Below are 19,736 nucleotides of genomic sequence, written 5' to 3' on the forward strand. Positions count from 1 at the left end.
GCTTTAAAATGCAAACTCTAGTACAATTAGGTGCTGGCTTTCGTGAATGACATTTGAATAAAGTCAAATCTGATATTACTTCCTACAGCAGCATTCACTTGTATGCCAAAGGTGATTAGATGATGAGTAGATGAAATGTGAGATTTCTCTGATATCTAATGTGTCATAGCTGACCAACGATAGTCCTGGTTCACCGAACACAATTGAACCGTTCAAGTTGTTTGAACCAGAAGTAGATCGTTCTACTTACGTGCAGTGACCCCGATTAATGAAATAGTTATGAAAACTGTGAACATTAGTTAATTCTAAACCTATCAGCATCGCAATTTAAACAAATGATGGTTTTAAATATTTCTTCAAAAACACTTCTTGGGTTTTTCAAATAATAATCGGGTGAACGGCGAGTTGACCTAAATCACAGTTATAATGATTCAGGTGAGAATGAATATTGGATTTAGGAATTAAAAAGTCATGGAAAGCCGTAGAAATTTGATTGAACGTGATTTTGTATATGAAGATGGCTGTCTGAAAAAAAAATGTGAATAACATCAATTTTTAATGTGTTTAATTGAGAAAACAATACATGGGTGAGAGGGAGATAAGTAGTAATCTAAAGTTCGCAATCACAACCGCACTGCTCGTTTTAGGAAAATTATATTGAGTCTGTTTAAATTGAACCACAATTTCCCCACACCTAATGATTCAGTCAATCTTTTTCCTACAACTGATTGTCCGTGAACACAAATGTATTGGTGAAGTTCAATTATATTAAACACAAATACAGTAATTAGAGTTATAGAGTTTAATATTTGACTTAATTTTTAATGAATTCTTACAAAACTTGTCTTAGAATGTTAATGAATGATTTTTTTTAAAACAATCAAACCACTATGATATCACTTCAGATATCTCTAAATTTAGTGTGGTGATTAGAGTATCAAATATTTTATGGGAACAAAAATATTTGTATCGTCTGAAAAGAGCATGCCAAAGAAGTGTGAACTAATTAGCGAGGTTTTCACTTTCAGATATTATCATCTAAATTCTACTCTGTCGCTGCCTAATATTATGCATGTGGTACAGGAAACAGCAATTCTGTCTCGATTCATTGATGTTGATTATTTCATTTATGGATTATAATGCTTCAGATAATTACCTTATTTTGAGTTTCATTGTCAATAAACTTATTCAGCTGGCGGAATTATGCCTCAAAATTTCGTTGTTACTGAGATAAATATATAATTCTACTCTGTGATTTTCTCGCCTGTGAACGCACACTTCGAATGACGTAGAATGTGTATATGTGTTTTTTGTAAAATAATGATTTATCATTCTATTCATATCAAACTCACCAAATTTATAATTCCATTTTCATTCTCATTTAGGGACCCGAGCTATGCACACTGTGATAACAATTTAAGGCAGATTTTAGTTACCTTTGTAATGATAGTTATTCCGTCGCCAGCAAAATCACGACAGTATAATTTTTATTTTCTCTTTTTGACCAGAAACCTTTATTCATCAGCTATAAAATCGATTACAAACAGGAACTTTATGAACCAGTTTATAATGTGCAGTATTTCAAGCATTCGGTTAATCGGTAACATGATACAAAGTTTAGATTTCTCTGAATGTTTACTTTGAATGTTTGTCATCGATTGCAGTTCCCTGGTCAGTTCGACTCGTCAACGGCAGCGTTGACTCTGAGGGTCGTGTTGAGGTCTTCCTTGACAATACTTGGGGCGCGATATGTGACAACCTTTGGGGACCCGAGGATGCCGAGGTCGTCTGCAAACAACTCGGCTACGTCGGGGCTGACCTGGCTCTGGTAGCTTCGCCATTTGGGCGAGGAAATAGCTCCGTACTCCTGGATAAAGTGCAATGCAGTGGTCTTGAATCAAACATATCGACCTGTCAGCATGCCCGTTTAGGTGTCAAGAGTTGCCCCGAATCCAAAACTGCAGGCGTTACGTGCACATCAGTAGGTAAGTGCGGTACACTTGTTCGTACGTCGTCGCCCGTACGGAATTACAAGATAAAATGGGTCTAAGATGAATTAAGTGTTCACTCTCTTCCTTCGTTGCACTTTTCTTGTTTAGTTACAGAGGTATTATCTCAATTTGGCTATTGCCATGTTATCATACCAACACTGTAAACTATACCTACAAATAAAACAGAATTATGACTGAAATTGACAGCAGATGAAACATCTGTTATAATGTATACAAAATGATGATTAAGGAAATCTTGTCTCTAAAAAGGTAACCTATACAAGGCCGAAATAATGCCATTCTGCAATGTGATAACTGACTTCATAACGTGACGTGAGCTGATATTCGACTATTCCAGTGAAAGACAATAGGTTAAAATATGATAATTCAGGTTCATCCATTCCCTCTAAGACAGATGTACTTGAGAGTAAAAGGAATAACATAGTCCAGGATACCTAAGTGATTGTTATATCGGCAGAGATTGTACGATTTGACAGAATAAGATACTGAGTGTACCTTGTATATCGCTCTTCGAGATTCTCTTGTGGAATATAAATGTATGTATTTTTTCAATTTTCTCGAAAGCCAGTATAGTTATTCTTGATGAAACCTTGACCACTCAAGGCTATTCAGTTGATCCCGTTCTTTAGCTACATCTCATTTAGCAAGGAAATTAAAGGACAAGTCCACCTTCATAGCCTATGTGGATTGAGTGAATGCAACAATATTAGTAGAACACATCAGTGAAAGTTTGAGGAAAATCCGACAATCCGTTCAAAAGTTATGAATTTTTAAGTATCTGCACAATCACTGCTGGATGAGTAGACTACTACAGTGCATGATGTCACATGCGTACAACGATATAAGGAAAATAAAAAGAGAATTTCACAAAACTTTATTTTTTTTTCGAATAAAGTGCACATTTCTTCGACTTGTTACTGATGTATGTTAAGGGTAATATTATTCCCCTTGCCTTCTGAAAGAGAGAAGTCGAGTGTTCTTTTGTTATGCGAGAAAAGTGAAAATATGTTGAATTTTCTTTATACTTTCTTCATATCGTTGTACACATGTCGTCGGTGTTACCACGAACCGACGCTATTTCGTTTTTGAGCGAAAATGCAATTCTGAGAAAATCGCGTTTAAAGATCTCACAAGTTTTAGACAACGTTTTCAATGACTTTTCCTGTCTTGTGTGTGAAAATTTTGACAGGGTGATGAGAGTGGAAGTTGTTCTTCCTATCCATAGTGTAATTTTAGTGTGAATTCAAAAGAATTACGATATTTCTGTCTTCAAACTCACTGCGTCGGTTCGTAAATCCATCGTTTCTTGCGCGCACCATAGGTTATGTACTTAAGCGCGGGTCTCACGAACCGACGTAAGTTGTATTACGCCGGTTCGTGAGACCCGCGCTGTAGGGCCTGCACAATAGGTAACGTGCAATACGCGTGTATTTACGAACCGTCGCTATTTCATTTTCGTATGTGTTTACATACAAATACTATTAGGGCTATACCTGCTTATCAACAATAACCTTATTAATTGAAATTAATTGTCATGTAATGATTATTGTGATGATTATACTACATTAGGTGATAATTAAGATGATAATATAAGCCAGTTTCTCTTAATTGTTCTAAAAAGCGTGTTGTCCTTGTTTTCATCTTCATTTAGCATTGTTATTAGAGCTGTCGTTGATCGCTCCAAAGATTTCTTTGCCCTCCCCCCTCCTTTTTTGTGTGGATATATTATTCAACACTTTTGCATGTGGACATTTATCATTTGGTAATTAATATGTACTCGGTATACTGTGTTTCATTTTTTTTTATACTTTTTACTGTTTTATTTTTTTTACTTTTTTAACTTACTTTCTTTATTTTTCACATAATTTTTAATTCAAATTCAGTTCACTTCTTTCATAATAATTATGAATGTTTGTTCTAAGATGAAGGATACCGCTAAATATAGGGGAAAAAGATGTGCCAGTCAGTAATGATTACTTGCATTTACTCATCTTTCATACTCATGCACTCTGCTATTTCTTTCTCTGAAATAATCTATTGATTTCTTTATTTCTTATTATTCCACATTATTTGTGACTTTTACTTTGTCACAATTTTTATCGGTGTCATTATTGTCATTTGGCTTGCATGCGAATTCACTCATAATTCCTCATTTTCCATCTTTCTCTTTCCTGCTCAACAGATTCTTTGATAGCTGCACTTGATCATATAAAAACATAAAACTCATCCTGCATGCACTCTTCGAAACTGATAAACTCCTAAAAATACATAAATATCAAAATTATCAGAATTTCAAGCTTCATTTTAAATATATAACAATGGTCATGTTTTATTATGCCTTTTGCAGCAATATATTGAAGAGGTACATTATGTAATCGAAGAAACATAGGTTCTCAATAAAGTATCAAATTTGAATTATTCAGAGATGAGTAATGACAATGGGAAGGATAACAATTGTGGAAGAGCTCCATAAATCAATAAATATCTAATGGCAAATGGAGATGGAATCAATATTAAAGAATATGCGTAATTCAAGTTCATTATTACATCAGTTCTTGTGTGTTCACAAAAAGAGAAACACAGTTCGAACACGCGCACCAAATCTTACAATTTACATTTACATCTATAGAGTGCGGACGGAACATATACAAAAGAAAGAATAACATTCTCAAATTAATATATCAAGCATAATTATGTATATGAACATAAAAAGATGTTGCTGCATATGCATGAAGCTTGTGAGTGCTGCAACACACATTATGCTCAGATGGAAACTTGATGTATATCATACAAAAGAGAAGAGGTACTGCATGTACATGTAGTTACACTATTCACAGGACAGTAGAGAAAAAGCAAGAGAGAGAGAAGGAAATGGGTGTCTAAAATAGGTCGATGTAAGGAGTGCCAAGCCAATTAAGTCTCTAATAGTTATACATATATGAAAAGGAAACAAATTAATCACAACATAAATGATCGTGCTCATATTAACCAATAATTAGCATCTAAAAATGTGTGTAGAAAGCCCATAATATCAGCCTTTCGCCCCGTAGGCTTGTTACATATGAGAAAAGAGAAATTTTGGCCGACCCCCCCCCCCTCCGAATCCTTAATCCACCAGTACTATAAACACATGTGCTAGCAAATTCACAAGAGGGGTGGGGAAATTCGGCCAAAATTGTGTGTGGTTAAGATAATTAAAAAGAAAGGTCATCGGCAAAACTACGGGGTGGATGCAGACGAATTTTCATGTGATGACTAAAAAAAAAAAATGCAGCCAAAGGGGGGGGGGGGGGGGGAAAGGACGGTGGAGAGGGGCCAAGGCTAATTTGACTCCCCTCCCCCCCCCCCAAAAAAAAAAAAAAAAAAAAACACGCCACTGTTTTACAGCACCTTTAAAGGACTCTTAATTTTCTTTTGTAAAAAACAAACGTCTCGAAGTAAAGAATTCCATATTGTAGGCGAAATGTAGACCGATACAGTGTATGAAGTGTACATCCCAAGCTATTAAAGAAAAAAAAAAACAGATTATGAATATTATTTAAAGTAAGAATTTCAGTGCGTTTAATCATCTTTAGTCGAGTTGCAAATGACATGTGCATATTTAATAAGAGCAGTTAACTTCGAAGCGCCCCCAAGCCCTTCTATATTTAATCATTCATGTCTAAAGGTAGTGCTAGGGCATCCCGGTGGTCTAGTGGTTATGGCGCTGGTCTAGTAATCCGGAGGTCGTGGGTTCGAATCCCGCTTGGGCTGCCTGTGCTTTTTTTTTTTTTTTTTTTTTTCACAGCAGCCCACAAACTGCACACTGCAGTTGCATGTGTTACTACGGATGGAGACAAATGAATAATCTATTATTTTAATATACAATGTTTGACATCCTTTTTGTAATCACTTTCTTTAATTGTACATTTAGAGACATAATGAATTATTATTAAAAGAAATCATATTTCTGTATTTTGTTGTGAGTTTGCATGGGAGCATACACGTATCATAATTTACAATTTTAGTTAAATAAAGAACATCTCATAACAGAACTGTCTAGTGATGGTTGAATGATTATGTCAATTTGTTATAAGTCCTATCAGTTATATGGAGTGCATTTCCCATGTTTATAAGAATCATACGTAACACATTCAAAGTGGGTTGAAGACAACAAAATAATAAATAAAAGAATAAAGGAGAATAGAATGAATTACAGTTTGAGGTGAGTTTGGCATGTCATTAACTGGATTAATATTATCATCTAGCAGAGATGCATATTTGATTATTTGTTGCATTAATTTCATAAAAATACATACATGTATAACATGTCTCAATCAACATTCAGAATGTTTGCAAAATGTAGATGAACATGTATCATGAACATGGTTGAAGATGAAGCTGGAACTTTTTGTTAATGGGTCTAAGCTACCATTTGTGACTCTCATAAATCTGTTTTCTGTGAAAATTCGTACAGCGAGCGAAAAGTTTCTGATATACACATTTTGACAGTGTGACACATTTGGTTATGCCCCCGACAATTTAGATTGACTCTCGCAATTATCACCGTTTACGAAAAATAAATCAGTGAAGGGCATGTTAATCCTCAGTCGATAACTATTACAACTATGCAATGATTATTCAACCATCTAACTTCATCTGATTACAGCATCATCTGAATATTGCCAATGCGCACTTAGAAATTTATCAAGATGTATCACAAGGTTATGATTACCACACAAAACCTTCAAGATTTATTATCATGAAATACATACCAATGAACACTTAAAGAAAATCTAACATTCCATATCCACATGAAGCTTGCCTTGATATAAATGTCTCTCAGTAGTGTTATTAAAGTGTAGCAAAATTGTAATTACGACATCACAGAATGGAATGCATGTTTTCACCTTCAATCTTAGAATCTTCTTTCATGTTTCCACTTTACAATCACATTTTAATGTAGATATACCGTCCTTATGTTGTCGCCCTTCATCCCAAGTTCTCCCTTCTATCCTATCTGTAGATTGTCTTCTTTCCTAAGCCATTGTATTCACATTCCTTGATGATAAGCACGATGCTGTACTTTTTTTCTTCTCTGAAACAGTCCAGCTCTTCGCTACTGCATGGCATCAGTCATGTGAAAGAAAAGACAGAAATTAAGAACTTTCGATTAAAATCAAACATCATGATACAAGATACAACTTTCATTTTGAGAAAAAGAAATCAGCCAACTGAGCTGTAGTTGAAATCATTTTGCTCTATTTATATTAAACATAAAACAAAATGGTATACAGGATCAAAGAATGTCAAAAAATACTGCTGTTCGTCTTTGATGCATATTCAAATTGTCTCGCCTTTTACATATTTTAATGATGCAAGATCTTATGTCTAGCACTTAGTAAGTCTCATGTAGAAATTAAATTATCATTCACATGAATAAATCTACATGTCCTTGTAAATAAGGCATTGCTTTGAAAAAGCTGAATATTACTAACTGCATTTGGGAAACAGTCTACGACAATCAAACTTCTTTATTATCAGAGACTTTAACATCTTGATTAGACCTAGACTCTAATTACCATTGTATTCACATCCGTTGATGATGTACACGACCCTGTACTTTTTCTTTTCTTTTCTGAGACAGTCCAGTTCTTCGCTACTACATGGCACCAGTCATCTGAAAGAAAAGAAAGAAATTAAGAACTTTTGATTAAAATCAAACATCATGGTACAAGATACAACTTAAAGAAAAAAATCAGCCAACAAAACTGAAGTTGAAATTATTTTGCTCTATTTATATTAAACATAAAACAAAACGGTAGGCCTATGCAGGATCAAAGAATGTCAAAGTATACTGCTGTTCGTCTTTGATCCATATTCAAATTGTCTCGTCATTTACACATTTTAATGATGCAAGATCTTATGTCTAGCACTTAGTAAGTCTCATGTAGAAATTGAATTATCATTCACATGAATATAAATCTACATGTACTTGTAAACAAGGCATTGCATTGAAGTAGCTGAATATTACTACCTGCATTTGGGAAACAGTCTACGACAATCAACCTGTTTCTTATCAGAGACTGTATCATCTTAATTAGACCTAGACTCTACATTATCAATCAGCTTTTAAAGGTATTAACCATTCACCTATAAAACAGTGGCATTGTCATGTGCATCATATTTCTTTGATACTGCACATATTTTCATGAAGTCTGTGCAAGAATGCAAATGAAACACGTCTGCTGTTTGGTATTTATCCAAAAAAAAAAAAAAAAAAATCACTAACCCGGAAGTCCTTGGCCTTAGGAATAACACGTGGCGAGTTAGCAGGAATTGACATTAAAATAGAATAAGAATAGATCTACTAAATAGGCCTTTGCCTCATGAATGTCTGGTCTAATTATAGACTTAGTGAAGTCTAGACCTTTCACTTTTAAGTTACACAGATTTCATATTACTTAGATCTAGACTACATCTAAATCTAGACATCTAATACTATTAGATCTTGGCAACTTTTGTCTTTGTGACACGAAATTAACACGTCACGGATGATATTTCGGCGATGTCCAACAGGATGACAGTACCACTATTACTAAATCAGTAAGTTGACATAGATAACTAACATCAACTTGTTAAAGTAAGTTAGAGATGGCACCATATACAATAACCGGTGACACTGACACTGACAGATCTAGCGACTACGTTTAGACTAACGTTAAAGAGTGAGACTCGCCATCTCAGTAAGTCGGCCAAAGACAAAGTCAATACAGGGCTAAGTCAGTGTTACTGTTATGTTAGGCCTAACAAACGTTAACGGTTACTCGGTAAGGTTAGGTTTACCAGGACTCAAGAGTCCTGGTTAAATCAGTCGAGGGACATTTCTTAGGAAGTCCTTCGATTCCAAGAATAAAAAGAGTGAAAGAACAAAGGGAAAAAAGGAAAGAAGAAAGGACAAAAGATTATGTTTGGCTGCTGTGGAAATCGACAGCGCCACTGTATCACTATCAATCAAGCGTAAATACATAAACGCCATTTGGTTGGGCCACATTCACAAGTTTTAGGGGAAAAAAGCCCCACCGCTGTGCTTAGGTACTCCACTCGAACTAACGTTAGACATACACTACACACAGTACGGTACTAGGGCTGAATTCACAAGTATACTTTAACACTGCACTGTACAGGAAAGCCACCTAACCTGTAGAGTACTCGTAGTGTTTAGGTAGTATCACTAGACCACATACTGTCATAGATGACATCTACACCAACGCTGCACACTGGCACTGGTCCGACGGTCCCTGACCAGGAAAAATCACTGTTGGACACTGACCAGTAACTTTTTCAGGAATGGACCAGTAAAGATTGGGGGAAAAAATGGGTGGACTCTACCTACTATTACCACTAGTCTAGATGTAGATCTAGAGCTAGACTACCGGTATGGCTCTGAACTGTGTTAATTTGACTTGGTCTTAGACTTCAGCTGATCTTAGTTTTAGTAACTGGTATTACAAGTCTTAACTTAGACTTAATAGTTAGACTTGAAAGTAAAAGTCTAACATGTCTAACTTTATTCTTTACTCTTCCTTTGAGTTTTACTGTTAGACTTTTTATTTTTTTTTTTTGTTTAGTACGCCTACTTTGTCAATCTCATGATTTCATTTTCAACTCAAAAGTCAAGGCTTTTAGTGTCTTCGAGACTTTGAAATCTTGCAATCTGCATGTCTTGCACACAGACGTTACGACTACAGTACTCAGTAGTCTCAGAAGTAACAACATTAGTTGAAAAGAAACAATAAATAATATGATTTGGGATCTAATTTGAAATTGGATGGCGTTTACAGACTAGGCTTCATAAGCATCGCGCGATTGAATACATGGGACTACACACTACCGCAATTAATGGTTATGGTAGTCCAACTGAAACTGTTATTTTGAGCATGATTTTAATAGGATTATAGCTTACCATTCACTTCACTCGTGGACAGTGGGCTGGCTTAGGCCGTAATTCATCTTTCAGAAGGTTTGGTTCTCACTCTGAGATCTGGATTAGGGCCAAAACCTAATTCTAGGCCAGTAAGTTGAACAAAGCTCAAAGTAATGGAACTGCGACGGTTCGTAAAACCCGCATTGCTCTTCACCGTAGCAATTCGGGTTTCACGAACCGGCGTATCTTTCGTGCGTCGGTTCGTGAAACTCCTTTTTCTCAATTTCTCGATATTTCGAGTACCGTCGTTTTTTTCTTTCTTTGATAAAATTAAGAATAATTAATTTTGTGATCTGAAATTTTGGGATTTGGTAGAGTTTTGAAAGCACTTTCATTTGGTACCTATATCTCGATTTTGAAAATTTTGACCAAAATCGAAATAGCGTCAGTTCGTGAAAACGCCGACGATGTGACATCACAAGCTATAGTCTTCTCATCCAGTTGTGACTGAGCAAAAATTTCAAAAATTCATAAATTTTGAACGGATTGTCCGATTTTCCTCAAACTCTCACTGATGTGTTCTGCTAATATTGCTGCATTCACTCAACTCACATGTCTATGAAGGTGAACCTGTCCTTTAAGGAGAAGAAGGATTTTAGATTCTTCGGGCGCACCTTAGCAAAAGTACATAATTGTCCGGGCATAGGAAAGATGAGGAAAGAGTGGCTGAGCGATGTTATGAGTTATGACTGAGTGCATAACTCTACAACCTTGTATGTTCAAATGAACCTTCTGTAACCATAGTGTGATTTATTAAGTTTGTGGCAAGTTGATACTGTGAGACTGTGAGAGATTATTTATCCTTGGTAAATGAGACCCTAATCATCATGAAGTAGGAAAGTAGAATACTGGATAATCTTTGAAAAGCATTGATGCGACCAAGGGAGAAGAGAGAAAAAATGCCTCTTATTATCCTGCATGCGATTATCAAACGTGAATTAAAAGATCTAAGTAGGTTATATTCTATGATGATTATCATTTTCGTTGCTGTTGTTGAATTAATGTTGTAAGCTGTTAATCGTGTAATTATTGATGCTTCATCCATGTCAAGAACTCTTCCGTGATAGTGATGTTAAAGTCTAATTGTTTCTGATCGCGGATGCTATCTTTATTTCACGCAACAAATTCCAAATGGATTCAGCTTGTCCATATAGGCCTAAATACTTTGCTTTCTAGGAAGCCTTCGACTAGTCAACGGCTCGACACCTGCAGAGGGACGAGTTGAAGTTCTCACTGAATCTGGTGAATGGGGAACTGTGTGTGATGACAACTGGGGTATTGCCGATGCACGGGTCGTGTGCCGTGAGCTTGGTTACCCTGATGCTTTGGAAGCCGTAGTTAACTCAGCGTCCTCTCCCGGGGAGCCCCGCTTTGGACGAGGATCGGGCCCGATTGTTCTCGACGGGGTGTATTGTTCGGAGGAAAAAACTCTCCTGAGGCACTGCAGCGTCACGAAAGAGTGGGGTGTTAACGACTGTTCGCACGCGGAAGACGCCGGGGTGATATGCAAGACCAAAGGTGAGAGCCACGCCGTTTTCTGTTCCGGATTGATAAGCCAACCCCAGTAGTCCACCAAGTTCTTCTACAGTTTTGAAACGAAGAAATCATCCTCATGTAATTACTGAATTGACATCACTGCATTTGACCACATATTCCTCTACCTTACATTTATGAAAGAATTGATGAAAGGTCCTACCGGGTTAATTAATTTAATTCCTAACAAAATCAGGGAAAAAATTAGAAGTCAATAAGTCAATAATATAAGAGTGAAATGCTATACTTTAGTCCTTAAAAGTGACCTGGAATTTTAGTAAATTCAATTAAAAGGTTTGTCGAAATTGTGCAATCTTACGAAAGTATAAAAAATTTGGTATATTAAAAACAAAGGAGTACATTGAAACAGAAGCCTTTTATGTGAACTATAGAACCATAGATTTTTATGCCTCCTTGAACTTTAACAGGGAATAGTTAAAAATTATAGAATAAGAAGAAAAAAAAAACAAGTCGCAGAGATGATGATTAATTAGTGTATGCATACTGCACAATGATTTCATACATGCATTTTTAGCTCTCCTGAGCCGAAGGCTCAAGTGAGCTATTGCGATCGCTCTTCGCCCGGCGTCCGTCGTGCGTCGTCCGTCGTGCGTAAACTTTTTACATTTTTATCGTCTTCTTGAGAACCCCATGACCAATTTTCCCCATACTTGGCAGGTAGCATCCTTAGGGCGATAGGATCTCAATTTCTTTAAATGGGCACCATGGCCCACCTGGGGGCCCCAGGGGGCCCAAACACCCTAAAATTAAGGAATCTTTAAAAATCTTCTTCTTCTCTAGAACCAGAAGTGATAGGGCTTAGTTGATACTATGAGTAAGTACATTGATGACTGTAGTTTCAAGTTTGTTCATGGGGGAATCAGGGGTGCCCCCCTTGGAACCCAGGGAAGGGTGGGGAAGGGTCCAAATGGGGCCTAAATTGTACATTTTCATCTTCACTTTGAGATCGCCATGTCTGATTTTCACCAAACTTGGTAGGTAGCATCCCTAGGGGGATAGGATCTCAATTTGTTCAAATGGGCACCATGGCCCACCTGGGGCCCCCAGGGGGCCCAAACCCCCTAAAATTAAGAAATTCTTCTCTAGAACCAGAAGTGATAGAGCTTAGATGATATTGTGAATTAGTACATTGATAATGTAGTTTCAAGTTTGGTCATGAGGTTGGCGGAATCAGGGATGCCCCCCCCCCCCCCTTGGGACCCAGGAGTGGGGATGGGGAGAAGTCCTACAGTTGTAATGGAGCCTAAATTGTACATGTTCATCTTCTTCTTGAAAACCTCATGATGAATTTTGACCAAACTTAGCAGGTAGCATCCCTAGGGGGATAGAATCTCAATTCCTTCAAATGGGCACCATGTCCCTCTTGGGGACCCCTAGGGGGTCCACCACCACCCCCCCCCCCCACACACACACACATTAAGGAATATTTAAAATCTTCTACCCCAGAACCAGAAATGATAAAGCAAAGTTAATACCATGAGTTTGTACATTGATGACTTTAGTTCCAAGTTTGTTCATTGCAGATCCAGGGCTGCCTCCTCCTCCCCCCCCCCCCCCCCACCCTGGAGTTGAGGGGGGGGGATCCATATGCAGACCTAAGTTTCCAATGTTCTCCGGTAAGAGTGTGCAAGAATGCATGGAAGGTGAAATTGCGATACTCAGGTGAGCGCGTGACCCCCGGGTCTCTTGTGTTCATTAGTTCCACTCTTGCGTTTTAAATTCAATAGTTTCAGGTTTGATAGTAGAAGCTTTGGAGAGAGCCTAGAAGAATAGAGAGTCTGTGCCAGTCTTCTTCACTGCCGCTGTCTTTTATTTTTAATCTACAAGTCAGTTTCTCTATACACAACCTCTTCCATATTTTATCGTAATGGTATTATATTATGTTCCAGTCAGTTTCTTCATACACATCCTCTTTCATTTTATCGTAATGGTCTTATATCATGCTCCATGTATGATACATATAGCCGTTCGTATGGTGGACGGAGGGTACCCGGATGAGGGTCGAGTGGAGGTGTTCTATGGAAGTACGTGGGGGACGATCTGCACACACGAGTGGAGCATCGGAGACGCGCACGTATTCTGTAGACAGTTGGGACATCCACTTGGAGCTCGCTCGATAAAGGCTGTGCCTAGTGTCGGTAGACCAGCTGTGTTACTAGATGGTTTGCAATGTAACGGAAGTGAGGCTAGTCTTTTCGACTGTCCGTCAAGTGGATGGGCCAACAATGAGAACTGTAATGCCGAGTCTGCTCAGATGGCAGGCGTAGTGTGTAACGGTAAGTTAATGGTACACGGCGCTCTACTCATTCTATGAAAGTCGATTGAAATGTGACAAATTTCCATCTGATTATCTTATTTCAAAAGACAATCAAACTTTCGTTAATTCCTTCAAAGACAACTATGAAAGTTCCCGATGGCTATATATATATATATATATATATATATATATATATATATATATATGGTCAGAGTAGATCCTGCAAGGCATCAGCGTATTAACAAGGGTCGAGGGTACATTATTACCAGTGGCTCGGTGGCCATCAGGGTGTCATCAGAAATGGATATGTCAAGCCAACATTATCTAAGAATATATTGAGATCATGCAGGAGAGGGGAATAACTTGCAGATCGGTGCTTGATGTAACTGCTGCATGTAAGTTAACAGCTAGCAGGGTCGCCAGATTGCCATTATTGTCTTTACAGCACACGATTACTTCACCAACCATGCATTTTCCCCCAATGACTGCTAATCATTTCATAAAACTTGTCGATTTGCAGTTTTGTTCACCGTTCTAGGTGTTGCACTGCATTCAGTGAAAGATGTCATTCAGTTCAGCTTCTCCTCGTGCGAAATCTCTTACCATCGCACTCATGACCCTCACTTTCTGTTTAATTTGTAGGCTACATTTTTTTTTCCAATCGTATATATTCTTTCATGCACCAAATTTGCAACATGCAGTGCCGTCCACTGTGGTTGAATTATTTAGTGGATCAAGCTCTCGAGACGGGATCGTAAGATATCGAGAAGACACTATTTCCGGTTTGATCTGCGACCAGGACTGGGGAGAAAAGGAGGCAGCCGTGATCTGTCGCCAGTCAGGATATGCACATGGCAACAGCACCAAGTTGGTATCTCTTGGCTCGGTGTCGGGAAAGATTTTCTTCAGGGACTACCAGTGCGATGGAACGGAAACACAGCTAAGCGACTGCCCCTTCACGACCCGGAGCATCACTAAGTGTGACAGTAATCAGATTGCCCAGGTCACATGTGGACCTCCAAAAGGTAAATTCTGCGAATTGCGGTATCTGTTATTCACTGCCTAATGCTAAAGTCACACACGGCCGGGTGAAAAAACGGATTTGATGAGGGTGAATATGAGCCGGATTAGTCCCGGAATGGAGGGTAAATTAACTATGCTTCAGTCACATACGGCCGGATTTCGAACCGGGTCCAAGGAATTAAAACCGTATCGACCCGGTTCGCACCGTAGAGATTTAATTCTTATGGACCCGGTACGAAATTCGGCCGTGTGTGACTCTAGCATAAGACATTCGTTCTTTTGTGAATTTCCTTCGTTTTACATATTGTGTTTATAGTTGTGTGCATCTAACGAGATTTTCCCTTTGTTCTCATTCCCGCTATCGCTCATTCTCATTGTCTCGTCTTACTCTCCTTCCATATCGTGACTACGTTCGTGGTGTCAATAGAAAAGTTACATTCTTTATCTATGTATTGCTCTTGTTGTGTTCTGTCACTGTCTGTCGAGATCTTAGTATGATTCTTTCACCGGTATTTCTTTGGCACTCAGACTATGACATAAGATTCGCCGGCAGCAAGTACTCCGAGCAGGGGCGTGTGGAAGTCTTCTTGGCCGGACGTTGGGGAGTGATAACAGATGGCTACGTAACCTACAGCACCCGCAATGTGATCTGTCGGCAAATGGGTTACGCAGGATACAATTCCGACTACACCTTTGACCGAGAGTCATTCCCGCGCGGGACTCTGCCAATCTTGATCGAAAATTTAGGTTGCATTGGTGATGAACTTCGGATTAACGACTGTCATGAAATAGATGTAGTAGATGGACAAAGTTCAAGAACACACGAAGATGAAGTTGCCATCATCTGCTACCCATATGGTAACCGTGTTTACACTTCATTTGATTTGATTTGATTTACTTATTCTCTGTATAGCATCATATACAATATTTTTAGCAATGCATACAAATATAATACTCACTATATCTATAGTTTCTACAAATTCAACAATATCATTCCACGTTTAAATCTGTGACATAATTACAGTACATGTGTCATGAATTGCCATACAGAACAGAACAGCATTATGAACGTTATTGAGAAAAGGTAAAATTATAATTATAACGAATATAAGTGGGAATAAAGACATAGAAATGAGGGAGAAAGAAAAAAAAAAGAAAAGGAATGAAAATCGAAACATTGTTGCAAAAGGCATTCCTCGATATATGAAGCATAAAAGTAACAAGAACCACCTCTCCAAACGGACACCGTCCCTAAATGAGAAATCGATTAAGTATTACGGTGTCTTTGCCTCATTCTGTCTCTGCCTGACATGATGTAATCCGTAGATATGATACGAAACACTTTTTTGTGTGATCAGAGTGGTACTGTAATAATACAAAGTTTGTGTGTGTACATGGACATTACTTACATCGATGATACCAAAGTAACGATAATCCGTACCTCTTTCAGCAAAACTAAAGAACTGATCATCGTCACCATGACGAATTATTAATAATTCATGGCTTCAATAACTTCTTCATGACATTAAATGAAATGAATGGAGAACGTCTTTGCGCATTCCCTTTTGTGTATTCCTATAACAAACAATCCTAAACTTTATATTTATCCATCCTTGATATGAACTTCCAAGTTCGAGGCAATAAAAATAATAAGGGCATGATGCCTCGTTTACTTTCACTCCAGTACTCTGGTCGAAGTTGATGTGTTAACGTAGCTCGAAAATTAAAGGAGAATAAAAGAATAATTTCTTGGAAGGTTTGTCTTTGAGAGGAAAATGAAAAAAAAAAAACAAAAACAAAAAAAACCTACAGCAAAATATGATGTTTCTGTCTGACTCTCCTGAATTGTTTATCATTCTGTATTTTCTGTCACGCAGAGAGTGTCGCGAACCATCCTGTCAGGTTACTGACTGAGACCGGGAGAGTCAACAAGCGGTACGGCATCGTACAGATATACCACGACGGTATGTGGGGAGCTGTGTGTGACGTGTATTTCCGCGATACGGAAGTAAGTCGCCTTTTTTCAATTCTAGTCGCAGTTAATTTGCATGAACAGAATTATGAATGCTCGCCTTTCTTCTGAAAATTCTTTTGTTTTATGTGACTCTTTCGCTTTAAATGCTTGTTTTGTTTTTCTCTCTTTCTCCACTTCCTCTGTATGTCAGATATTGTGCAAGGAACTGGGCCACTCTGACACGGAAAGTTCGCGAATTCTGTACAGCTACGAGATGGATGACGTTGAATGGCCATCTCCCCAGGTTTGGTTCGATATCTCGCACTGCGCTACATACCAGGATGACAACATCGACAAGCTCTTCGAGTGTGGCCATGCGGCGTGGAAGAGGGCGCCCTACTGCAGTAGGGATGATGAGCTCACTATCATCACGTGTGTGGGCGAGCTGCCCCACTTATCCTTCAATTCGGGTAAGAGAAGTCATATAATACTCCATCTTAAAAACAAGAAAACCATGCTTATCGTGAAATTCCATAAACTGCGCGATATTAGAATAATGTTATGACTTGCTGGTGACTATTACTTTGATATTTGTTATCTCGAGGCGATTTTTTTTTTCGGGAAACAAGGAATAACATGTTCATATCTGTAGTCATTAATTATGTATTATTCATGCAAACATAATTATTTATACACATTCTATGAAAAAGGAGGTACCCACTCAAAAGACTGTGCTTGTAGAACCTAGTATGTGGGCACCTCACAAGGAAGAGAAGAAAACACACATGTAGGTGAAGAGCTTAAAACTACACGTTTTAGTGTGCAAGGAGAATACTCATTCAGTATCTCACCGCTCAGTCATACAGTTTACTTCGTTCTGTCCTCTACTGTCCGACAATCACCCTGTCTTAAACTGAGCACGCTTTATATTAGACAGAAAGATCCGTCTGTCTGTTGGAGTATTTTATTTTTATTGACGTTATCACTCTCCTCCGCAGACAAGGGGATCCGTGAAGCCAGACGTAGTCTCCACGGAATATATCCCCGACGAACAGACACGGACCGATCATTCGGTCAAGCTTTGAATAAATTAAAATATAAATTAAACATATAAATTATAAATACATGAATTATAAATTATATATATATATATATATATATATATATATATATATATATATATATATATACATATATACATATATATATATCTGCATGATATCTGCACTAAATAGACCCAGAACAGCCAATACACTGAATGAGTATTTTCCTGCGTGTGGAAAGCTCAAAACATACTAGGTCTATACTGTTATATTGTCAGGCCTGCTATATATATACATCATTCAGTTTTCCTTGTTTCAATTTGTCTGTACAATGCTTGCATAGTCATCAAAACAATGGAAGAGGCTGAATCATCTCACAGAAGCCAGTGAAGACTTTTCTCGAACGTTTCTCAGAATTTGTAACCACATGATGCTGAGAATTAACACACAAGTGTATTGTCTGTGTATAATTCTTTAAAATAGACTCTCCAGATTCATACGGGTCCGGTCTAGGTGCGTGGGAGATCATACTGATCAGTATGGCGGTCGTGATACCGCTGAGTCTGATAATTTACTGCTGCTGGCGAGGTCATCAGAACACGGGCTCCGCAACAACTGCCAATGGCGCAGTGTCCACTAGCGCAACTTACGTGCAGTCAACGAATTCGGCACGAGTAGAAGTTGCGTCAACAGAAGCGTCCTCTTCTCCGCCAGCTTACGTTGAGCCGTCGCCAAAGTCTAAGGAGGCTCCACCAACATACGAGTCTGTGTCTCCGGATTCGGCAGCCGCCGAGGCGGCAGAACCCGTTTGCGTATGATAATGTGAAACACGCAAAATAGCTACACATAAATAATATTTCAGTGCAACCTTGGACGTTGTTGCATTTCAAATTGAAATCAACACGCAGAGAGTGTCTTAATATAACTTAAAGGAAAACTCCGGCTGATTTTCAGACTTTGCTTTTATTTAGAACAATTTTAAATTGGTTAAACTGGTTACAGAGTTTTGATCAGAACTTACAGTGATTGGGATAAGGAAAGAGAAAAAAACTCATAACTTATCATCACTATGGGCATGCAAGGATGATGACATATTATAGCAGCGTCAATAATCCGTAAGAATGGATGGGTGGGGGCTCAAGGGAGTAGAACAAAAAAGAAGAAGAAGAAAACATACATAGATTGTACACGGGTGACCTTGTTAAGAAGGTGGTATTGTACATGCATAATGGAATTGCACTGCTATTTTTCTGAAATATGTGAACCTTCTTGCATGCATGCATTCTTATAGTGAGCCCCCAGTCATGCCCAATTCGTATGGTAAAGCTGCTATAATATATGTCATCATCCTTGGCCAGTTATTGTTTGAGTTTTTCAGAGTACTAGTATTCTGCTCAAGGAAAAAATTTATTCCACAAATCTAAACATGGAGCTATCGATTTATGTACTACGTGATGTGAAATTATGAAAATGGCCTGGACTTCCCCTTTAATGAGTAGTCCTACTTGATTTTCTTAAATGAACTATTCATCAACACATTATTATGAACTGTGAGTAGAAATTGCTGATCATACCTCATTTTTCATTAGTATGCTTGATAATCTACTTTGCATGCTCAATATACCTTGTTTATAAACCCGATATCAAACAATTATTTTTTGATATCAGAGGCTTATTATAACACGTGTTTCTCGAAGTCAATTATCATGGCATCATTTTCTACAATACAATTTTACCATATCGGTCATCATTATATAAAAACAGATGATAACACAAAAAAAAATAATATCACCAAAATTTCAGACGACTCAATTAATCTCACGTTATTTGCGCTCATTCATGACAAACGTGAATGAAAATGGCTTTGATTGAAATTTAAACCTGACTCTTACAATAGACCTTATGTTCTCTTCATTGACAAGGCGAT

At 37.9% G+C, this 19,736-nt stretch overlaps 1 protein-coding gene across 1 annotated transcript; it reads left to right on the forward strand.

Moving 5' to 3' along the window:
* The first annotated feature begins 583 nt into the window (after positions 1-583).
* Positions 584-18,627, forward strand: LOC140230181 (scavenger receptor cysteine-rich domain superfamily protein-like). Its single transcript, XM_072310394.1, has 10 exons — positions 584-587; positions 1,665-1,985; positions 11,155-11,496; positions 13,497-13,808; positions 14,491-14,814; positions 15,341-15,670; positions 16,690-16,820; positions 16,978-17,236; positions 18,066-18,074; positions 18,293-18,627. The coding sequence occupies exons 1-10, from the start codon at positions 584-586 to the stop codon at positions 18,625-18,627; spliced, it is 2,367 nt and encodes a 788-aa protein (XP_072166495.1).
* The last annotated feature ends 1,109 nt before the right edge of the window (positions 18,628-19,736 follow it).

The sequence above is a fragment of the Diadema setosum genome, chromosome 1 (genome assembly GCF_964275005.1).
Source record: "Diadema setosum chromosome 1, eeDiaSeto1, whole genome shotgun sequence".
NCBI classification, from domain to species: Eukaryota; Metazoa; Echinodermata; class Echinoidea; order Diadematoida; family Diadematidae; genus Diadema; species Diadema setosum.